Source organism: Lutjanus erythropterus, chromosome 4 (genome assembly GCF_056507025.1).
Source record: "Lutjanus erythropterus isolate fLutEry1 chromosome 4, fLutEry1.hap2, whole genome shotgun sequence".
NCBI lineage: Eukaryota > Metazoa > Chordata > Actinopteri > Lutjaniformes > Lutjanidae > Lutjanus > Lutjanus erythropterus.
Window position 1 is genome coordinate 34005217 of NC_139320.1, and position 19724 is coordinate 34024940.

The 19724-nt window shown below is 40.1% G+C and overlaps 1 protein-coding gene across 3 annotated transcripts in view; it reads right to left on the bottom strand.

Moving 5' to 3' along the window:
- sipa1l3 (signal-induced proliferation-associated 1 like 3) overlaps positions 1 to 19724 on the bottom strand; it is a 93227-nt gene that overhangs the window by 29684 nt on the left and 43819 nt on the right. For all 3 annotated transcript variants that reach the window (XM_084717744.1, XM_084717743.1, XM_084717745.1), the window contains 3 exons: positions 9160 to 9897; positions 6776 to 7739; positions 1086 to 1216 (listed from right to left, as the gene is read on the bottom strand). In XM_084717744.1, coding sequence (XP_084573870.1) covers positions 1086 to 1216; positions 6776 to 7739; positions 9160 to 9651 — 1587 coding nt within the window. In that variant the 5' untranslated portion in view covers positions 9652 to 9897. The remainder of the gene's footprint in view (positions 1 to 1085; positions 1217 to 6775; positions 7740 to 9159; positions 9898 to 19724) is intronic.

A 19724-nucleotide genomic window follows, 5' to 3' on the forward strand; every position in this document is an offset into this window, starting at 1 on the left:
ATACCCTGTGTAAAGTTCAGAGCATTTAATGTTGCTGAAACAATTTTAACTTTTAATTTCTAGAAGTAGCTTTTGTTTTGATTAGAAGAGATGCCCAGACATATTGTGACACACTAGCCCGGCGTGCTCAAGCCAATAAATATTTAAGACCTGTCAAATCCAGCCAAGACATTGTAAGGTATAAAATTCAGATTATTCGATTCTGGACACTGACACCCTGTCAGAAATATTCAGTTTAAAATAACATAAGTCAAAGAAAGCCTCTCATTTGAGAAGCTTGAACAAGTGAATATTTTTGCATTTTTGCTTAAAAAGAACTCAAACAATTCATCAATTATCAGAACAGTTGCACATTAATTGCCTGTCAATAATAAGCTCATATTGTGATACAACACATTAACAAGGGTTGCATGATGTGGTAAGGAAATCATGCTGCGAATACTTTGACCGATGTCGCGATTGTGATATGATTCACTGTTAGTGGCAATGATCATTTTTGCATCACAGTTCTTACAAACAAACATTCTTTCTTATGTCTGGAGAACAAGATTTGCATATACCATAATTCTATTACTTATGCAGTCCTAACATTAACCATGAAAATTGAGACGTGCTCTGGAAGTAGAAGCTCTGAAAGTAAGAAAGTAAACATAAATGAGCTGCTTCCAACAAATCTGAGGAAGACTGCAGAGGAACCGACTCTCCATGATCACTAGCCCGTCATTTAACACATTAAGAGTATTTGATCCATCAAAGTGGAAAAGTGGTTGGGTGTGCTCCCTTTGAGAGCAGGCCAAACACTTTGGCCGGCACAGCCAGTGTTTGGTTTGGCTTTGCTGTGCAGAGACCGGGCAGGTGGAATTTTCCACTGGCAGGGAGGAGAGAGGGGTGAGGTTAAAATCAGGAAAGAGAGGGGGGAGAAGAATCACAGGTAGGGACACAAAGGGGGAGGAGAGAGCTAGGTATAATCTAAGTAGGTAAGGAATTAAGTTAAGCGTGCACACTCACACTGACTCATCACTGTGTTGTCACTTAGAAATCCCCAGACACACACACACACACACACACGGCAGATCTGTTCATACCTCGCTGGTTCTGACGATGAGGCGGTACTGGTACTGGTCTTTCAGGTCTTTGGTGTCATCCAGTTTCTCCCTGCGGATGCTCACGGCCACAGCGCCCAGCTTATCATCTGTCCCAAAGTAGTTTGAGTGCTCTGGTGAAGGACAAGGAGAGATTAATTAGTTCACTGGTTTATTTTTATTTTATTTTTTTTTTTGATGTACACAACTTGGTCAGAAAGTACAGCAGTTTCTTGTCATTTCAGACATTCCTGAAAAAGATCATAAGTCTGTATTGTAATCCTCGTCTTTCAACGTTGAGGTTTGTGTTGTAGAGAAAACATTCATTCATTGTGTCTGAATATTCACTTGTGTTTTGTCTACGGTTGGATACATCAACAAATGACTGGCAGGAGGTTTTGGTGTTTTAGAGGCATAGACAGTGGGGCTGAGAATCGTTTGAAATTCTTTCAGCTTAGCACTGAAATGAACTAAAAGTGAATTCTGTTTTTAGAGCTGAAAGGTTAAGTCAATCAACCTTGAATTAATTAGCAACAATTCTTCATTAGAATTGTTGCTAATTAATTTCATGATCTCATGATGAGAGAAAATAATGGTTAGTTGTAGTCATTTCTTTTAGCTTTCAGCTTCTCAGATGTGAATATTTGCTGATTTTCTTTGTCTTCTATGATTCTATGATGGTTAAGTTAATATTTTTAGGTTTTGGAATGCTTTTTGTCAACTAGGGCTTTAAGAAACTAAGATTTATTTATGACCGTGAAAACAATCATTAGTTGTGTCCCAAACATTTTTGATTCTTTACTTGTTCTTTTGCATTATTCATTACAAAAGAAGTTAACAAAAAAACAAACAAAAAACAAAACAAACTTAATTAAATTAAATGTTAAATGTAGTTTAAACAAAAGCAGCTGTACAGAAACATTACCCAAATAAAATCCAGTCCTAAACTGGAAGCATTATTATTTAAATCTGTAAATATATCACTAAAGAATAAGTACTCCATCCCAACTTTCATTAGTTTTGTTACTAGGTGCTACAGACTCATTAGCATGAGTAACAACAAGGTATTAACACTAATAAAGAGCGACCTTGAAGAGATAAAGATGAGACAGATAAGAGAGGAGTCTGGCAGAGGGAGAGAGAGGCTGGAAGAAAAGACACCTGGCACTGTCGGTGCAGTAAACAGGACTGACAGAGGAGGGCATTAAGTCAAGGACAGGACCGAGACAATGACATGTTATCTAGTAATCAATACTCACATAATTACAAAATCAATTTAGCTAACACAAGGCATAACCCAGAGAAAATGATGACTGTTGCTAAAGAAAGCTGAAGTTCAAAGGACTAAATAGTTGTGTGGTTACAGAGATGCTGGAAATGTTTCTTGTGTTGTATTTTGGAGCTTTATTTCACTAAGAGATCTGATAAATACAGTAAAAACTCTATGCCTGAGTTATAAAACATTGGTGATATGGCGATTAAAGTCAGCCATTTTCCTCCTGAGGGCTGCACTACAAAGGAAGCTCGACATAGCCAGGCTTTCCTTGCATGATCTGAATAAAACAAAAACTAAACTAAAACCCCAGTCAGAAATAACAGGTAACGTGACGGTGGTTGTCAACTTTCTTTGCTAACCCAGGTTTAGTTATCAGGCTCTGTGCACATTCACATGAAGGCCTTTGGCGCATCATTTGAATTTTCCTCTGCACAAACTGGATCAATCACTTAAGCTTACTTCCTTCAAGAGGAACAAGTCATTATAATGGAGAGCTATGAAGAATATGAAAATATATTAAGGTAAAAAAAACAACACTGTTGTTGCAACAAAGCTAACTGCGCATTAAATTTTAAACTAGCAGATTTAGTCAGTCTGACACTGTCCCATAATGAAGAATACATGGAAATCACTTTAGTTTTTGAAAAATCTAAGTAAAATTAATGCTACTGGTTGAATATTATCTGTAATAAATATGACAGACTAATCAGTTTTCAAATCAGTCTTTTGAGCTGCAGTATCAGCATTGTTAAACAGACTTGATGGCAAATCAGAATCAAAAAAAAATATCTTTCAAAGTTACCTGAATTTACTTCATCATTCTTTTAGTGTATGTATGTAATTTCTGCATCATCAACTGAGGTTCCTGTGGCAAGATTACAGATTGTACTACTGTAATTACATTACACAACTTCTTTCAGTGAAATTACATATTAGATTACATAATGTGCAGCTCAGAAAATTTGCATATATAATGTCCTCCCTTGGCTGAGAGTATATATCACTCATAAAGAACATGGTCAGAAAAAGAATTAGTTCAAAGGTGTCACTGTTTACAGCTGATTCAATATAAAAGCATAAGTTACCATCGTGATCTAGTGTAGTTAAAAGAGAGCCACCTTCATGACACTGAACACTTTGACTTAGCACTTAACATACCCCACTAAACCATTAATGTCTCTTCAGAGTACATCGCTCTTATCTCTAATAAAAATAGATCATTATAAATTATCAGTCATTACCGATATGTTTAATAGTAAAACTACAAAGGAACAAATATATCCTTAGTCTTGTAAATCCAGGAAATGAACAAAAAGTGGTGTCATAAGTCACCAATTAACATTCTTATTACAAGTGTTGACACACAACATATTCATCCATTAAGAGACTGAGACAAAATTATCAACACAATCCACAAGCATTTTCCCTGTCCTGCTCTAAAGCTCCTACTGTAAGCTGAGCTGTGGTAATGCCAACACCACAGGCAGTGTGGGAGTCGAACGACAAATTCTCCAGACACTCAGGGAAGAATCTAGATTGACAAGTATTCCTCCTCTATCCCCCCGTCTGACTAGAGTAAACTGGGACGACGAACATGTTATGAGACTCAGGCCTGCTTAGCTTCCACGCCATGTCCTGTGGTGAAAATGTCAGCGTTTTGATGAGGCTTTCTGACGCGCACATGGGGCACATCGCACCACACACACACACACACAAACACAAACACACACAATCACAGTAGCGTTCTGGGGGACAGCTAAGTTGGAAACGAGTCAGCAGATGAACATATTTTTGGAATGATAACCTTTATCTGTGTGGCTGCAGGCGTCTCTCCCTCACACACACACACACACACACACACACACACGCTTGCTTGCACACACGTGCCGCTAACAGCATCTGTCACTAATTAGGGTGCAGCCAGATGATGCTTGCCAAGGGGAAGTTTCATCCACAGTGTCTGAAGAGGTGATGTTGACAAGAAATGCCCACATGCACACATACGGAAACGCGCACACATCATTCCTCTCTGATGTTAGGTGTTACTTCTGACACTGAAAACCAGATGTAAAACTACTGTAAAACAAAGCTGCACTGACTGACTACGTTAAGTGGTTACTTGTGATCATGCAGAAAGGAAGGTGGTGTATCATCAGCTCAGAGTTTGCCAGCAGTCCAGTGGCAGGTACATGTGTAATAAAAACTCTGGGAACGGTGCCAGTTTGGCCCACTCTGCTCCGCTCAGACCCAGCTGGATATTAACAGCTGCAGGACGAGATGTGGGGAGTGACACTGGAGAAACTCTGGCTGGACAAACCACATCTACACTGTCTAATTCATGCACAGGAATATCAGCAAGGGGCTCAAATCTGAATATAAAATAAGATCAGTATGTACAGTACATACTTTAGGACCACTAGCCCCTACTAGTGAACATTTTCATTATGATTAATTATTCATCATTATTGTGCAAAATTACCATCACTGTTTGACATCTATTTTCATCTTTAGATCGCAGGTTCGCACATTTTTTGACGACTGACTGATTAGTTGAATAAATGAATAATATTTTCATTATTGATTCAAGTCACTATGTAAGATACTGGTTGCAAATGTTCTGCTAATCAGTAATATTTTTTCAGAGAACAAGGTAGCTTCTTCAGGTTGCTTATTTTCATCTAACCAACAGTCCAAAATTCAAGTTGGAGATATGCAACATTTGTCCCCAGCCAGATTCGAACCAATGACATTGTGGTTGTATGGCATGGATCTTAGTCACCTGAAAACCCACTCCAACTATTTTAATAAGTGATCAATTTAAGTCCTTTCTCAAGCAAAAATGCTGAACATTGAAATTTAATATGACTGTAAAAAGAATTTTAATGGCTTTTGGACTGTTGTTCAGACAAACAACTTAAAGTTGAAGGAAGGAGTTTAACATGCTTCAAACAAGGAACTGCAGGCCTGTCCAGCGTTCTCAAGATCATCTTGGATAATCTTGTCCAAGGAAAAACTTGAAGAATAGGTCCAAAAATACTGGACCACACGGACTTAGGTGCCAAGGTTTAGGAAGTTTTGAAGCCAGATGAGTATGTTAAGTCTATCTTAGTGACGAGTGCAGCCTGACTTGTTTTTTGTAGCTTTAAGCCAAGCCTTATGGTAAATTCAGATTACCAATGACAAAGCATCAGGCTAGCAGGTCATATTGTTTTATACAGGCTAGTTATGAGTGTCAAGGATGTGGATTTACTATTTAGAATTTGATGTTATCTCTAATATTACTCCAATGAGTAATTTATTGTATTTTATATTCTGACACGTATTATTTGCTTGGTCACTGATGTAATGATTATGAATTATCATAGATTTATTTAACATGTGAATACTGTATTAATGCAGTGTTTTGGCTACTCCCTATCGTTCTAGCCTGTGCTGAATGAGTGTCTACTTACAGGAGTTTTTTTTAAGAGGATGTCAGTCTGTGTTCTGTTTGATTCTGCATCTGGCTTTGAAACATTAGTTTCTTGATAGAATTTTGTTGCCTTAGTCCATGTGCTCCATAATTTTTGGATCTATTCTCCAAGTCTTTCTGGTGATGAAACAATACAGCAATGTCACCTTGGAATATGGAAAAGTGTGATTTTATGACAGATTGCATATTTAATCACTTCATTGACAAAATAATTAAAAGAGTAATCAGGAATGAAAGTAATCATTAGTTGTTGGATTAACTGATTCTAAATACTGTTGTAAATTATTTCCTTGACTGATTGACCAAACGTTTCAGCACTAATCTTATGCATGAAAAGGGGAAAGTATCTGAACATTAATCTTTAACATCCAGATGGCTCATTCATTACTTGATTTTTTTCTACTAATATCTTGTCTTAATGCCTTTTTATGTTTTATTTATCAAATCCTGATAAAGACCTGGAGTTGATAAGCGCTGGTCTGCTCTTTTTAATTGCCTATGCTAAAGGAATACATTTATAGTATACTTTGACCTGAAGATGGAGTGCCTTGTTTTTTTTCCTGTGGTTTTCTGCATCACTTGACCTATTACTATTACCTATTATTGACCTATGACTTCCTTGATTTTGTATTTTTGCCTTTTTATGTCATATATAAAGCTACCTGAACTTTAATAACCAATTTAATAACTTTAAGCATGTTCTCCATGTACTGCTTTTGCCCATTTCCATTAACTCCAGTAGGGATAAAACTGTTTTTATAAGGCATTTATAAACCACAGTTACAACATATTGCAGTATTATAATATGCTGTAATACTGAATAACCATGTATAATCCATTTTCTCTGAATATGATTATTTCTTATGATTCTGGCATCGACAACAGTGAATATTTATGGTTAAAGTGTGATTCATCTGTCATACAGTGAATGTGTCTCAGTATTACCTTTCCCATGGAAGTAGTCTCTGTAGTACCTGGCCCCCAGGTCTACGTGCTCTATGCTGTACAGTTTCAGTCGGTCCAGTCTGGTCACCTGCTGTTCAATAGGGACCTCCAGCACTGACACACTGGCGTTACTCCTCCTCAGCCATCCCCTCGCTCCGTCTCCTCCTCTGTCTCCACCTCGCTCTGCTGACGAGCTGAGAAAGCTGATGTTGCGCTCCCCGTGGCCCCCAGTTTCATTAAGGAAGTGGGGGCAGCAGAGGAGCAGCGGGCTCGAGTTTTGTCCGTCCAGGGGATCCGTGCCCAGTGAGGGTGTGGTGGAGCCGGGGTCGTGGCTCAGTGTCAGATCCTCTATGCTGGAGTAAACGGGGTCGTTCACAGCTGAGGTTCTGGAGACGGACAAGGACACTGAAGCAGCTGACGCCCCTGTGGCGGTGTTCCTCCTCTGTGCAGCGTAGCCCCGCTGAGCTGCTGCTTCGTGGAGGTCGAACAGGATGCTCTGAGCATCAAAGTGGACAAAGCTTTTAGGACACACCCACGGTTTGTAGTCTCCTGAACCCCGTCCTCCTCCATCCTCATTAGTCTCTCCTTTCCCTCCATCCAGCTCGCCGCGACTTGAGCTTCTCAGTTTCCTAAACAAAGAGGAGGTGCCCAGTGATGACTCCGTCCCTCCGCTTTTCTTCCTCACCCTCTCAGCTCCATCCTTCCTCCCTGTCCATCTGTCGTCCCCACCTGCGGGACCAGGTGAGGGAGCAGAGGGGAGGGGAGCGCTTGGTGGTGAGTCTGGAGTGCGCAGCAGTTCCCCGAGGCGTACGGGTGCTGAGCTGCGCTGGTCAGGCCTCTCCTGGTGGAACTGGCTGAGCATTTCGAAGAAGCTCTGCTCGGGAATGCCCTGGATGTCGATGGAGGAGGTGCTGCCGTACTCTCTGAACAGGTTTCCCATCCCGCCTCCTCCACGAACCTCCACCTGGTGTAGGGAGTGAAGAGGATTGTTTTTGATGGCATATCAGGGGATGGAAAAAAGGACTAGAGACGTCCCAAAAAATGCATGTTTACAACAAACTCTTCCTCAGAATGGAATTTTTTGTATTACGTATGTATGTTACTGTCGCTTCCTGAATAACAAACTGAACTGAGCACTGACTACAATGAAGTGTGTCTTCTCATGCTGTTACCATAGTTACGATAGTATCACTGGCTCACTACTGAGCGTGACACCTGTGATTCTGAAATGTTCCCACGATAACACTCTATCTATCCCCAAATTTAAATGGATGTCGGCCAGTCAAGTCAGCTTCTTGTCACTAGTTGGCCAACTTTAGCCAGGTGCTAACCTGGCTGCGTGTGGGTGAGCTAAAGCATACATAATTGTTTGATTCTGTGATGTTTTGGTTCAGATGTAAAAATCAAAGAGGACACAATTAACTCACCACACCCTATTTTTTCACTTGATAATACTATATTGTGAACAACAAATTTGTGTCGAATTCAACAGGATAGCTTTTAGCAGCCAGTGGGCAGCAGAGTCCTGCCGTGCAACAGACCTAAGAGGGTGCTTTCCAGTACCCACACTACCATACTATTCAGTTGCCAGAAAAAGATTTGAGTATGTCCCAGTGTGCAGTATGTCAAGTTCAGTTTGCCAAAAATGCCACGATGTCCAACTGCCTCTGGTCACATTTTGCAGTATGAAAGCCAGCATGCTTTTCTGGCTACTTTGACCCACAATCCTCTGTGATGAGTGTATGATCAAGAGGGTCAAAGTTCAAGACCAATTATTTATTTATTTTTAAGTATGTGATTAGGAAGGTGGGGACAGCTTATAGCTAACAAAGCTAAGTTTAAGTTTACAGTAAATAAAAGTGAAATGCTTCAGCTAAGTACAGCTTGGAGGTAAAAGCAACTTTACTTTAAGTTTGGAGAAAATTTAGAGGTACTTGTACTCCGATAACAAAAAGTGTATGTAACTGTGGCAAAGCAACATGTTTTACATAAACTTAATATAAAACAATAGAAACAGCAGAGAACTCAAAATAAATAAATAGATAAATGTAATTATTTATTTTTTAGTGTTTCTATTATTCCACTAAAAACTAACACCTATAGATTATTATAAAGTAAATAAACAAGATTATGATTTTGGGATGGTTCACATTCATTTTGGGACAGATGATGATGATGATATTAGTGTAACCTTGATTAAAAAAATACTCTTGATTTTAATATTAGCTTATTGGTTGTTGTTTCACACCAAAGCTTCATACTTAATCTTTTTGGTTTGTTTGTACAGAGAAAAAAATACAAAACACTTTAGAAATAAACGGAAACATCATTTTATACTTGAACCACTCTACAGGTGTGAGACTGACTGAAAGCTGAAGACTCACCTCATTTTCGTCCTGTTCGCTCAGCGTCACCTCGCTGTTTGAACGCTGCCTCAGAGGAGGAAACACTCTCAGGCTCAGAGGTGAACTTCTTTCACCGCCAAACCCTCCTCCTCTGAACTCTACATCCTTGGACCGTCGTCGTGGCAACCTGGCAACTCCTCCCCGCACCAACCCGGTGTCAGATGACAAAAATGATGAGGAAACTGAAGTGGAGCAGTCATCTCCATGGCGATTGTTGGCAATTTGCCCATTCTCAAGAAGCGACTCCCTGGACTGTGCACGTCGTGGGGGCCATTCAGCAATCCGTGCCCGGACGCCCATTTTGGGCACGGAAACGCGTGGTTGGATGGCCGGGTCTGTGAGGCCAGGAGCCGGGTGGCCATTGGGGGTGTGGCGAAACGGAGTGTGCTGGGGCAACCCTCCTCCTCCTCCACCTCCATCCAGGAGGTCCGAGGAGGTGCAAGTGACCCCTCTGTCTCTGTAGCTGTTCATGGCACCCCGGGAGAGCTCAGGGCAGGGAGGCAGGGGGCTGGCATCCCATGTCAGGAGGGGTGCTGGGAAAGAGGGAGAGGAGGTGCCCCACACACACTCGGCTGATGGTGCTACGGCCTCCAGCTCCCAAAAACATTGCTTTTAACTGGCAGGGTGGGAGAGACTTCACTGGTCCATGGAGGACCAGCTGGAGTAGCAGTAGTAGTAGTCCTCTTCTTTGTTGACTATTTTCAGTCAAATGTAGATCTGAGAAAAGAAAGAAAACAGATCAGATAATCAGCGCAAAAAACCAAAACAAATCAGAACTGAGATACTTGGAATATTTTTCACATAGCTGGTGTGACCCAAATTTTTCCCACAGAAGAAAACTGAGCTGTGAATTCCGAGAAGAGTCACTCATCTGTACAACAATGTACGACTGATAAGACAGAGAGAGAGAGAGAAAATAAGGTGAGGGGATATGACAGAGGATTTCTTCCGTTGAGGCTAATCTTCAGGAGGCTGACAAGGGATATTATTATCTCACACTCTGTGCACTCGAGTGCATGTGCGTGCACACACACGCAAACACTCATATAGCCACAGGACATGAAGGCTGTGGCTGCTCTGCTGCAGATTAAAACCACCGAAACACTTCAGCTAATATCACCAGACTAGAAAGTGATATAGATCCAAACAGAGGGAACGCAGAGATCTAGCCTCCATATCCTGATATTTCCGAGTGAAACCGGATAGGCAGGGAAATATAAGTTTAATAGGAATCTGATTAGAATTTTGAAAAGTGGGAGTGTCTCTGCCTTGAATCTTAACAATACGACGCTAAAAGTTGAAGACTGACGGATGGGTGGATGCGAGGCTCACCAATAAGGATTGCTTGCTTGCCTGAGGCAAATAAAATGCCATGTCGTGCTAGTAAATTTGGCAACTCAAATGCTGTTTTCAGCCTCTCAAACATGGAGGTTTCCTGCTTTTCTCTGTTTATTATTATATTAAACTGAGTATCTTTGCTTTTTGGACTGGCAAAACAAGACATTTAAAGACATCAGCTTGGACTTTCGAAAAAATGGGGAAGGGAAGATTTGACGGTTAATTGATAATTGCTAATAAATAAGACAATTTGTACAGGGATGATTAAAAATTGATCTGGGCAAGTAGATTTCTGACCAAAAACTTTTTTACATTGATCCCTGGGATGTCATTGCATTCAAAGCTGCAACAATTAGTCGATCAATCAATTAGTTGTCAAATTGCCAAATATTTTGATAACTGAATAATAATTTGAATCCTTAAAAAGAAATAATCCATAGTCTCTTTCAGGTTCTCAAATGTGCATATTTTCTGGTTTCTTCAGTCCTCTGTGAGAGTACAAGACAATACAAGACACTGGAAGACAATATCTCAGGCTCTGGGAAGCAGTGATTAACATTTTCTCACATTTTATGGACCAAACAATTAATCGATTAATCGAGAAAATGATCAACAGATGAATCAATCATGAAAGTAATAGTAAGTCTCAGCCCTATATGTCATGATATTATTTGCTGAAATTGGTTGGTTCAAGCCTGTGTAAGCACACATCATATTTTGGTTTAGAGGAAGAAAATGTCACTTGATTCTGATATAATAATATAAAGAAAGTCACAATGTGACCAGGGATGTGATCTAAATGGGCTAAGAAGGCATTTTTCATTTCATCTCAACTTCAAACACCTGTACTTCAAGCACTGTAGCATATTCGCTCCTCATGTCTCGTCTCTTGTTAGAAAGAGGCCCACAGTGATGATAAAGCTTATGTTTGTGTTGGAGTAGACTCATGACTGATTGTGCATCTTGCGGGCACTGATCTAACAGAAGCTACTGTATTCTACTCTGAGTGAAGTCAAACAACAAACAGCTTTGAGATGGGAAGATGAATAGGCACTTCAGGCGAAACAGAAGAGGGCATAAAGTGACCCAACAGCAGCAGGGGTGAGGTGAGGTAAATACATACATAGAGTGATTGGACAGAGTTAAGAAAGAGCATGGAAGAGAGCAGTACATTGCTCAGTGAACCACAGTGGGGTGTTTTAATATGACAGTCACACTGCATCAAGTCTTAAAAATTTACCACCAGCCTTGTAAAGACTTTTGTTTACCCAAATGCTTCTTATGATTCTCCTCAGGTTTGACATAATGATTCTTCACAGACTTCTTAATACCATCATCCCATGTGCAGAGGAATACTGTAAAAGCATTTTAACCCTCACTCTCACATTATTTTTAACGTTTAGTGATCTAAAAATGCTAAATTTTATACTATTGTTGCAGTTACTGTTAAGTTCCCAGCAGACTGAGTCATTGCACCCTTTGGTCATCATCACTCCAGACAACGCAGTAAGTCATGGTCATAGTTTTTGGCTGTGAATGTTGTGGTTGTTCAGAGTGACCGGCTAGGAATTCATATTGGAGAATATTATGATGTGGTTATGACTCCACTGGATTATTAACACAGCAAATAATGACAAGATGCTGGCAGCCTTGAACAGCAAACACACTGTGTTCTTGTGAAGTCTGTGGTATGTGCTTGGGTCATGTTAGCAGCATTTCTATAGGGTCCATCAAGTTAAATTTATATTGATCTACAATAACCATCAAAGATTAAGTAAAATGCAAATATTAACTCTTCACATTGTGTCACAGAAAACAGATAAATGCATTGAATGATTTAGCTATTAAGAATTCAATATTCATTCAATAAGCTCATTTAAGTTTTTGCTAAAATCAACACACTTGAACATTATAAATAAAACGATAAGCTTTTATTGCTGCTACTGCAGTAGTGACAGTGTCAAAACAAAACTACTCTACTTTCAGTTTATAGGTGTATAATGTCTCCTAATAGCCTCCTAAAGCTGCAACAATTGGTCAATTAATTGATAATCTAGTAATTATTTCAGTCATTTTTCAAGCAAAAGCGTCATTTAGTGGTTCTTCTTAAATGTGCCGATTCTGCTCTTCGTCATTTATTTATGATAATAAATTTAATCAGATTAATCAGTTATGAAAATAATTGTTAAAGGCTGCTCTTCCGCCTGAAATCTGATACAAAACATTGTATAAACTATATTACTTCCTAGAGCAGGGATTAAAAATATTCAAGACCATTTTATATCCTCTAGTCTTTTTTTGGAGGGAACTAAATTCAACGCTTTTTGACATTTTTCAAAACCTGCAGATACTTGACATACAACTCAACATGCAATATGGAAAAAAAATAATTGCAGTCCATGGGGGGTCTTAGAGATTTTAAATAGGAGCTTCAGCTAAATGTCTAAAATGTAAATGTGCTCAATCCATCCATCTCTGCTGTAGTCAAACTGCTCGTGTTTCTAGTGAAACCCTTCCATTCTCCCTTTTCCATGCTCGGGTTTCAGTCTAATCTCATTCTCTATTTAAGTCTTCATTCCTCGATTTAAGCTCCTTTATCTACATAAGTCTCTTCTCAAACCGCCAAAGTCATTCAAATATTGACATTAAATTTGCTCAGCAGGCAAGCGTAAATCATCTGACTATCTACCTTTTAAAATAGGCTCTTTTTAGGTTTCAGTCTCACAAATTTCTCCATTTCATTTTCTCTCTTTTTATTCCTGCATCATGGCTTCCCGTTATTCTTTTCTTGCACCTGCTTGTCTGCATTCAACCATGCATTTCATCACACACCGCTTATCGAAGCGGTTTCTTCATCGGTATGTTCAGCTTTTACTCAGACACTCACTGACCTTTCCCATTTCACAAATGTAGAACTCCTCTTCAGGGTTAATCAGACAGCGGTGGTAACATTTTTGCTCCTCAGACAAAAGATTTATGGAATAAAATCATATGATTCAACCACAGCCAGAAAAGAGCAGACACACAATGTTTCACTGTATAATCATCTGGACTCCCATCTAACCACATTAAAATTGAAGCAATTCCACTGATACCACTGTTACACATGGAGTCACTGGGGTTTAAAAATCAGCTGCTACACTTGTCTGAAAAGAGGAGCTAAACATTTGACTCTTTGAGTTTAATAGCCTGCAGATAACGTACATTAGGAACAATTTTGTTGTGAGAACAAATCTGTGCTTGTCTCTCTCCAGCTGCCTCAGTTTTTGTGAATTCTACAAATGTCGACTCCTGGGGAGACTATTTCGTTATGAGGTCCAATTTGCATAACGTTGAGCTTTTCATTGTGTCGAAGCAGCTCAGAGTGGTTTGTGTGTGTTTTATGATACACAACGCCTTTTATGAGCCCTCACTGAATTCATTTTTGGCTCCAAGACTGCATTACTCATTCACTCATACACGCACACGGGCACCATCAACAGAACTCATTCACAGCAAACAAAATCCCCCTATAGTCATACAGCCTCGTAAATGTATCATGTCTTTGTTTCAGGAGAACCACAGGCACTTCCGGGCCAAAGGCTCCCGCTCTGATCGCTTTCTCTGACAGAGTCTCTCCTCATCCGGAGGGCTGTCCTGTGATCAACTATCAGGCCCAATCCCAGATTATCCGGCCCCAGCTGCAGGAGCGGCAGAATGGCTTCATTATGTGCCTGAGGTGCCTGATGAAAGAGGCAATGGAGAGAGCGTGGTTTGATCTTCACTGATGACTTCTGCCACAGCATCAGCAGCCCACAACCTATCAGTGAGAAACATACCTGTCTACATTTAACAGACACCCAGCGAGGGAGAAATACAAACCGTAATCTAGACTAGCTGGAGTCTTCCTTGTCAGACGGTTGACTTGTGGGACAGTGGCATTTATAGCAACATCAATATAACAAGACTAAGAGTTTACAGCTCACTACAAGTTCTTTGCGGCTGTACTTAGTTACAGTGGTGCTTTGACCAAAATGCTAATGTTAACATGCTCATTTTTAGCATGTATAATGTTTAAACATTCATCTTCTTAGTTTTGTGTGTTAGCATGCTAACATTTGCTGATTAACACAAAACAAAGTACAGCTTAGGTTTGAGGGAATGTCAGTTTTGCATGCATTGGGCCATCAGGGTTTCCACCAGAGTACTGCAAGCCTGGCAGCACATCTGGCCAAGGTTGACTTCCCACCAGGCATAAGCATCAGGGAACTGTTTAAAAGTGTATTTGTAAGATTTTTTTATAATAAAATGTGTTAAACAAGTAGCAAACTCCTTTAAGGAATAAGTCAGTAAGGTTGTGTGCACAATGTTTGCGAGCCAGGGGGGTTTACACCAAGGTTAGCCACAACTTCAGCCTAGGCTCGCCTCAGGTAGATTGACCTTTAAGATGTACCAGCCATTCTCATTTTAGTGATGAGCTCCTTCTCTTCTGGCTTTTCCGCCAGAAACCCTGGGTCATAAATCAAAGTATTCAACATATCACATTATTGATCTAATGATGTCACTATATACATAAAATCAGGGGATCACCAAAGTCATCAAAATTCATCTTCTGAGTACCATGATGCGTGTACAAAATTTAGAGTCTGCCCAACAGTTTCTGAGATATTTCAGTGTGACCCAAAGTGGTGGACTGACAGACTGACCTTCATCCCATAAGCAACACTGGTAGATTGACCGAATACAAGAAATGCCCTGCATGGTTTGATCCCAACAGGCCAATCATCCATCAATGTGTTCCTGGTTACTCTGGTGTTTTTACACATTTAAGTTAATTCTCATCTTTTTACTCAGTTTACTTTGTTTAATCTGCCTTTCAAACACCAAGATAACAATCAGAAAACGGATTATGTTGTGAGTAACTTGTGACCAAGTTACAATTTAAATACATTATATATTGCCCTCAGGTATCAGTTGTAAATACCAGAGTTGCAAGTTAAAACACCCACAAACAATGATAAAGAGAATAAATACACACTGTAGGGATTTTATGATCACAATTCTGCCAAGATGTGCTTAATATATTTATCATCTAGCTTACAGCTATCTGCAAACCATATATTTGCTCCACTGGCGAGATAGAAAGGAGAACAGTGGTTGAGTGTTTTAATCAACAGCCCTACACAATATGATTATTATGTCAACTTCAAAGGAAAAGTAAAAAAAAAAAAAAAATCCAGATGAAAACTCATGAGAAGAAATAATTAATCCCCATTAAACACAGTAAGATTTGAGCAGACTAGTGCAGCTTTGGCCCAGACTTCAGAAGATAAAGTGCAGACATTTAATGCCTTTTAATTACTCACATATAGTAATTAGTTAGCTCTGGGATATACCTCCCCTGTTTTGACTCTTCCTGTCTCTCTCATTCATGCTTCTTTCCTCCACTCCCGCTCTGACTTGCTCTGCATGATGCGGGTTTGGCCCATGCACCACAAACACACACCAAGGCTGGTAATTACGCTGGTTAGATGGTAGTAATGACAGAGTTAGCAGAGGAGTACAGCTTCCAGAGGAATGAGTGCACTCTGCATGGAGGAGGTGCCGCTGATGCTGCTGCTCGCTGGTATGTCATACCAGTGCGGGCTGACCTGAGGATCAGCGTGGAGTGCAACTGAGTGCTTGTGACAAATGTAAAAGGATAAGAGATGAGGAGACATAGACCAGCCGTATGTTTCTGTCTGTGTCACTGCCAAAACAGAAAGCAGTGTAATTATATCTGAGATCGAAGCAAGAATGTGAAACTGCAAGAAAAAGTCAAATGAAAAGGTGTACGTGCAAAGACCAAAGGCTTCTGAAAATCTACAATAACCATCAAAGATAAAGGAAAATGCAAATATTAACTCTTCGCGTTGTGTCACAGTAGATCAGGGTGGTTTTCAAACAGGTTTTTAAAAATCCCCAAGGAAAAAAAACTAACTCCCCTGACACAAAACATCAGTGGCAGTTACTGTAAGTGTTTAAATTAAGCAAACGATGCCAGAGTGCAAGCTAGATTATGGGCTGGTTTGAAGAACAGATGGTAGTACATATGACTGGCAGATGGCAGACAGGAGCAGGAGTAGAGCACGACACTGTAATACAACACAATACAGTGCTGCTGGCAGGGACAGAACATCCAGCATTCATGTCACCACGACTTCTGAACAAGAAGATCTGTGTTGACCCTGAATTCGACCTGAATGACCTCATCTCAATCAGAGGGAAGAAGCAGCTGAAGTTAAGAGCCATCTGAAGTGACGAATCAAAAACAAACAACAAGAGAGATGAAACTGAAAGATCAAACTGCAAATGTCTACATAAAAATACCCTCAGGCCACATGAGACAGTTTGAAAGGTGTGGACTACCGGCAACACAGAAACCTGTTTCTGTTTTAGCAGCCAAAGAAAATAAAAAAGCAGAGCTACAGAGCTGAAATTTGGATGCAAGCTCAAAGGGATAGTTTGGATGTTTTGAAGTGGGTTTGTTTGTTGTACTTATACATATTCAGTGTATTACCTACAGTTGACGGTGGACTGCACATCCCCAGTTTGGAGAAGAAGCAGGACTACCAGTGCAGGAAGCAATGCCAGGGTCAGCAGCAAAACATATTACAAAAATCAATATCAATTTAAGTGTAAGTATATTTCCCATATATTTCTCCAATTAACCTTGCAGGAAGATAGACCTTTCTGACTTGACTTGGAATTGACTTACTTGTGACTTTACCCTCTAAAGACTTGAGAAAAACAAGACTAGGTCAAAACCTAGTATATGGCTGGACAACGTATGAATTCCTGGATATGAAATGCTCACAGCAAATTTCTGTATTTTTCCCAATAATATTTGTTGTGAAAGTGTGCTGAAGTAGCAGATCACATGGCATGGTGAAGCTGCAGTATGCTTGAGTAAAAAAAAAAAGGGCGATAAAAGGATTGGATACTTTTCACTTATATCAAGGGATGTTTGTTTTGAAAGAGAAAATATTTTAACCACTGTTGCCGCCCAGCCAAAAACATTCAAGTCTTTCGTTCTGATTGGATAAAAACTCCCAAATAATACAAATTGTGACAGAGAAAAGAAAACAAAATATTTTTAATACAAGTCAAGCCTATCTTCCATTTTATTACAGTGTATTTGCAACACAAAGCAATGTTTTCATAGCCAGTATGGACAAGAGGAATGCCTGCAATGAGCAATAACTGCTTTCCCAAACTACATGTGGTGTGTGAGTATGGTACTAAGATGGACTTTTTAAAAAACCAGACATATCCTTTAATGATCATTTAGAAACCTGAAGGACCTGCAATGTGGTTATGAAGACTTGTGACCTGGTGGAAAAAACAGCTCTAATAGAAAAGTAGGTCTACATTGGAGTCTAAAATTAAAAGTCATCAGTGCATTGCTGAAAGGTCGGTGCCTTTAAAAGGAAGTGGTAGAGGTGAACTGTCTGGGGCCGTGAGTCAAGTTCAGTGGATGTTTCATTGTGCTGTGGAGTGGAGCAGCACGATGAGAAGCTACAGGATGACTGTCGGTATCTGCCTGCATCTTCCTGATGTGACCTGTTTCCCTTTCTACAGTACAGTGCAGAGATTTGATAAACAAATTTGATGTTGTGCTAAATGGAGCTGCAGGGACGTGCGTCTAAGCAGACATCATGCTCAAACTCAGCTATAAAGGAGGGGTGTATTCACCTGACAGTGGTTGCACAAATTCATAAAGTACAACACTTACTGCAGGCAATCCTGGAAGTCTGACACTTGAGTCTCAGATACAAACCACCCCGAGTCCCCTCCATCAACAATAAACCTCTACAGGAAACGCTGAAAACAACACTGACATATCAGAACATTGGCTAGAAGGAAGTAAATAGTCGAAGCCTTTGACTCTGGTCTATATTGGGCTTGTAAGTCTGTTTGGGCTTATCTGGAGGCGACATCTCCCCCTCTCAGACTGGAGCTTTACTAAGCTACTCTGCCTGTCGCCCTGCTTTTCTTTCCGCTCACTTTCCTCAAGTCTCTCCCGACCCCGCTGTCATTGTCTCCACTGATTTCCGTCTACATTGTTATGCTGAATCCCGCTGATGTCGCTAGTGTCACTCCCATCTGCCTGTCTGTTCATCAGGCTGCTGTCCCGACACACTGAGACAGCTTGTGAGAAGCAGTGGGGGGGGGGGGGGGGGGGTCAGGGGTGAAAAGAGCAAGATGCATTTAGCACGAAAAAAATTCAAAACACATTCAGACAGCCACATAACAAGCTGAACAATCTGCATCCCGTTGGAGGCTCACGAATCGCAGCCCACATCACCATTCATCATCAGTCACTGGAACAGATGAATGGTGGTGAGAAAACGAGGATGGAGGTGGAGAGGTGAAACAGAGGGGAGGTCAAGATGAGTATGTAAATATTCAGATAAGATATTTCAATCTCTGGTTTGCCAAAGGATTTTTCAAAATATTCTAATTCATCTCAGGTCAGAGGTCAGCACGATCGTAGCTGGAGTGGTTTCAGAGTACTGCTCAAGGACGTTTCAACAAGGTGAAGACGGGAGGATCATGAGACTCTGAGGTCTGGTTGAAGGGCTTTTAAAACTTAAAGCAACTGTTAAAACAAGTAACTTTACTGAGTAATATAAACACATCATCTTCCAATGCTTGTGTACCTGTGTGTAGTTTCACAGAATAAATATATTCTATCTACTCTATCCTTCTGACATGTGATGAAGTCACCCGAGTCTTTAAGAGAGGCTAAATCTGGCCCCTGATAGAGTGTCAGGTGGGCCTCCAACCATGTTCTAATTCACTACGAAAATTAATTGATTGCCACTGTTTTTCCCAGGAGGGAGGAACAGATATGCAAGTTCTGTATGATGTGATAAATTAGGCTGTTGAGTGTTCAAAGTACAATATAATCAGATGTGAGCAATGCAGTGGAAAACAATTATTAATTAAGGAGCAAGAAAAGTTCTGTAGAAATTAGAATAATTCTGATATCATAACTGTGTACTTCAGACTAGGAGCATAAATATGCTATTTACTCTGTCCCTGGTAAATTTTGTAGTTTATGTTTATGGTGTATGAAGTATTTCAACATTTCAGCAATAGCATGATGAAAGAGGTTCCAGCTATTTTTAATGTTATATAAACTCTTTAAAATGTTACCAAAGTTAGATTTATTAAATGCAGTA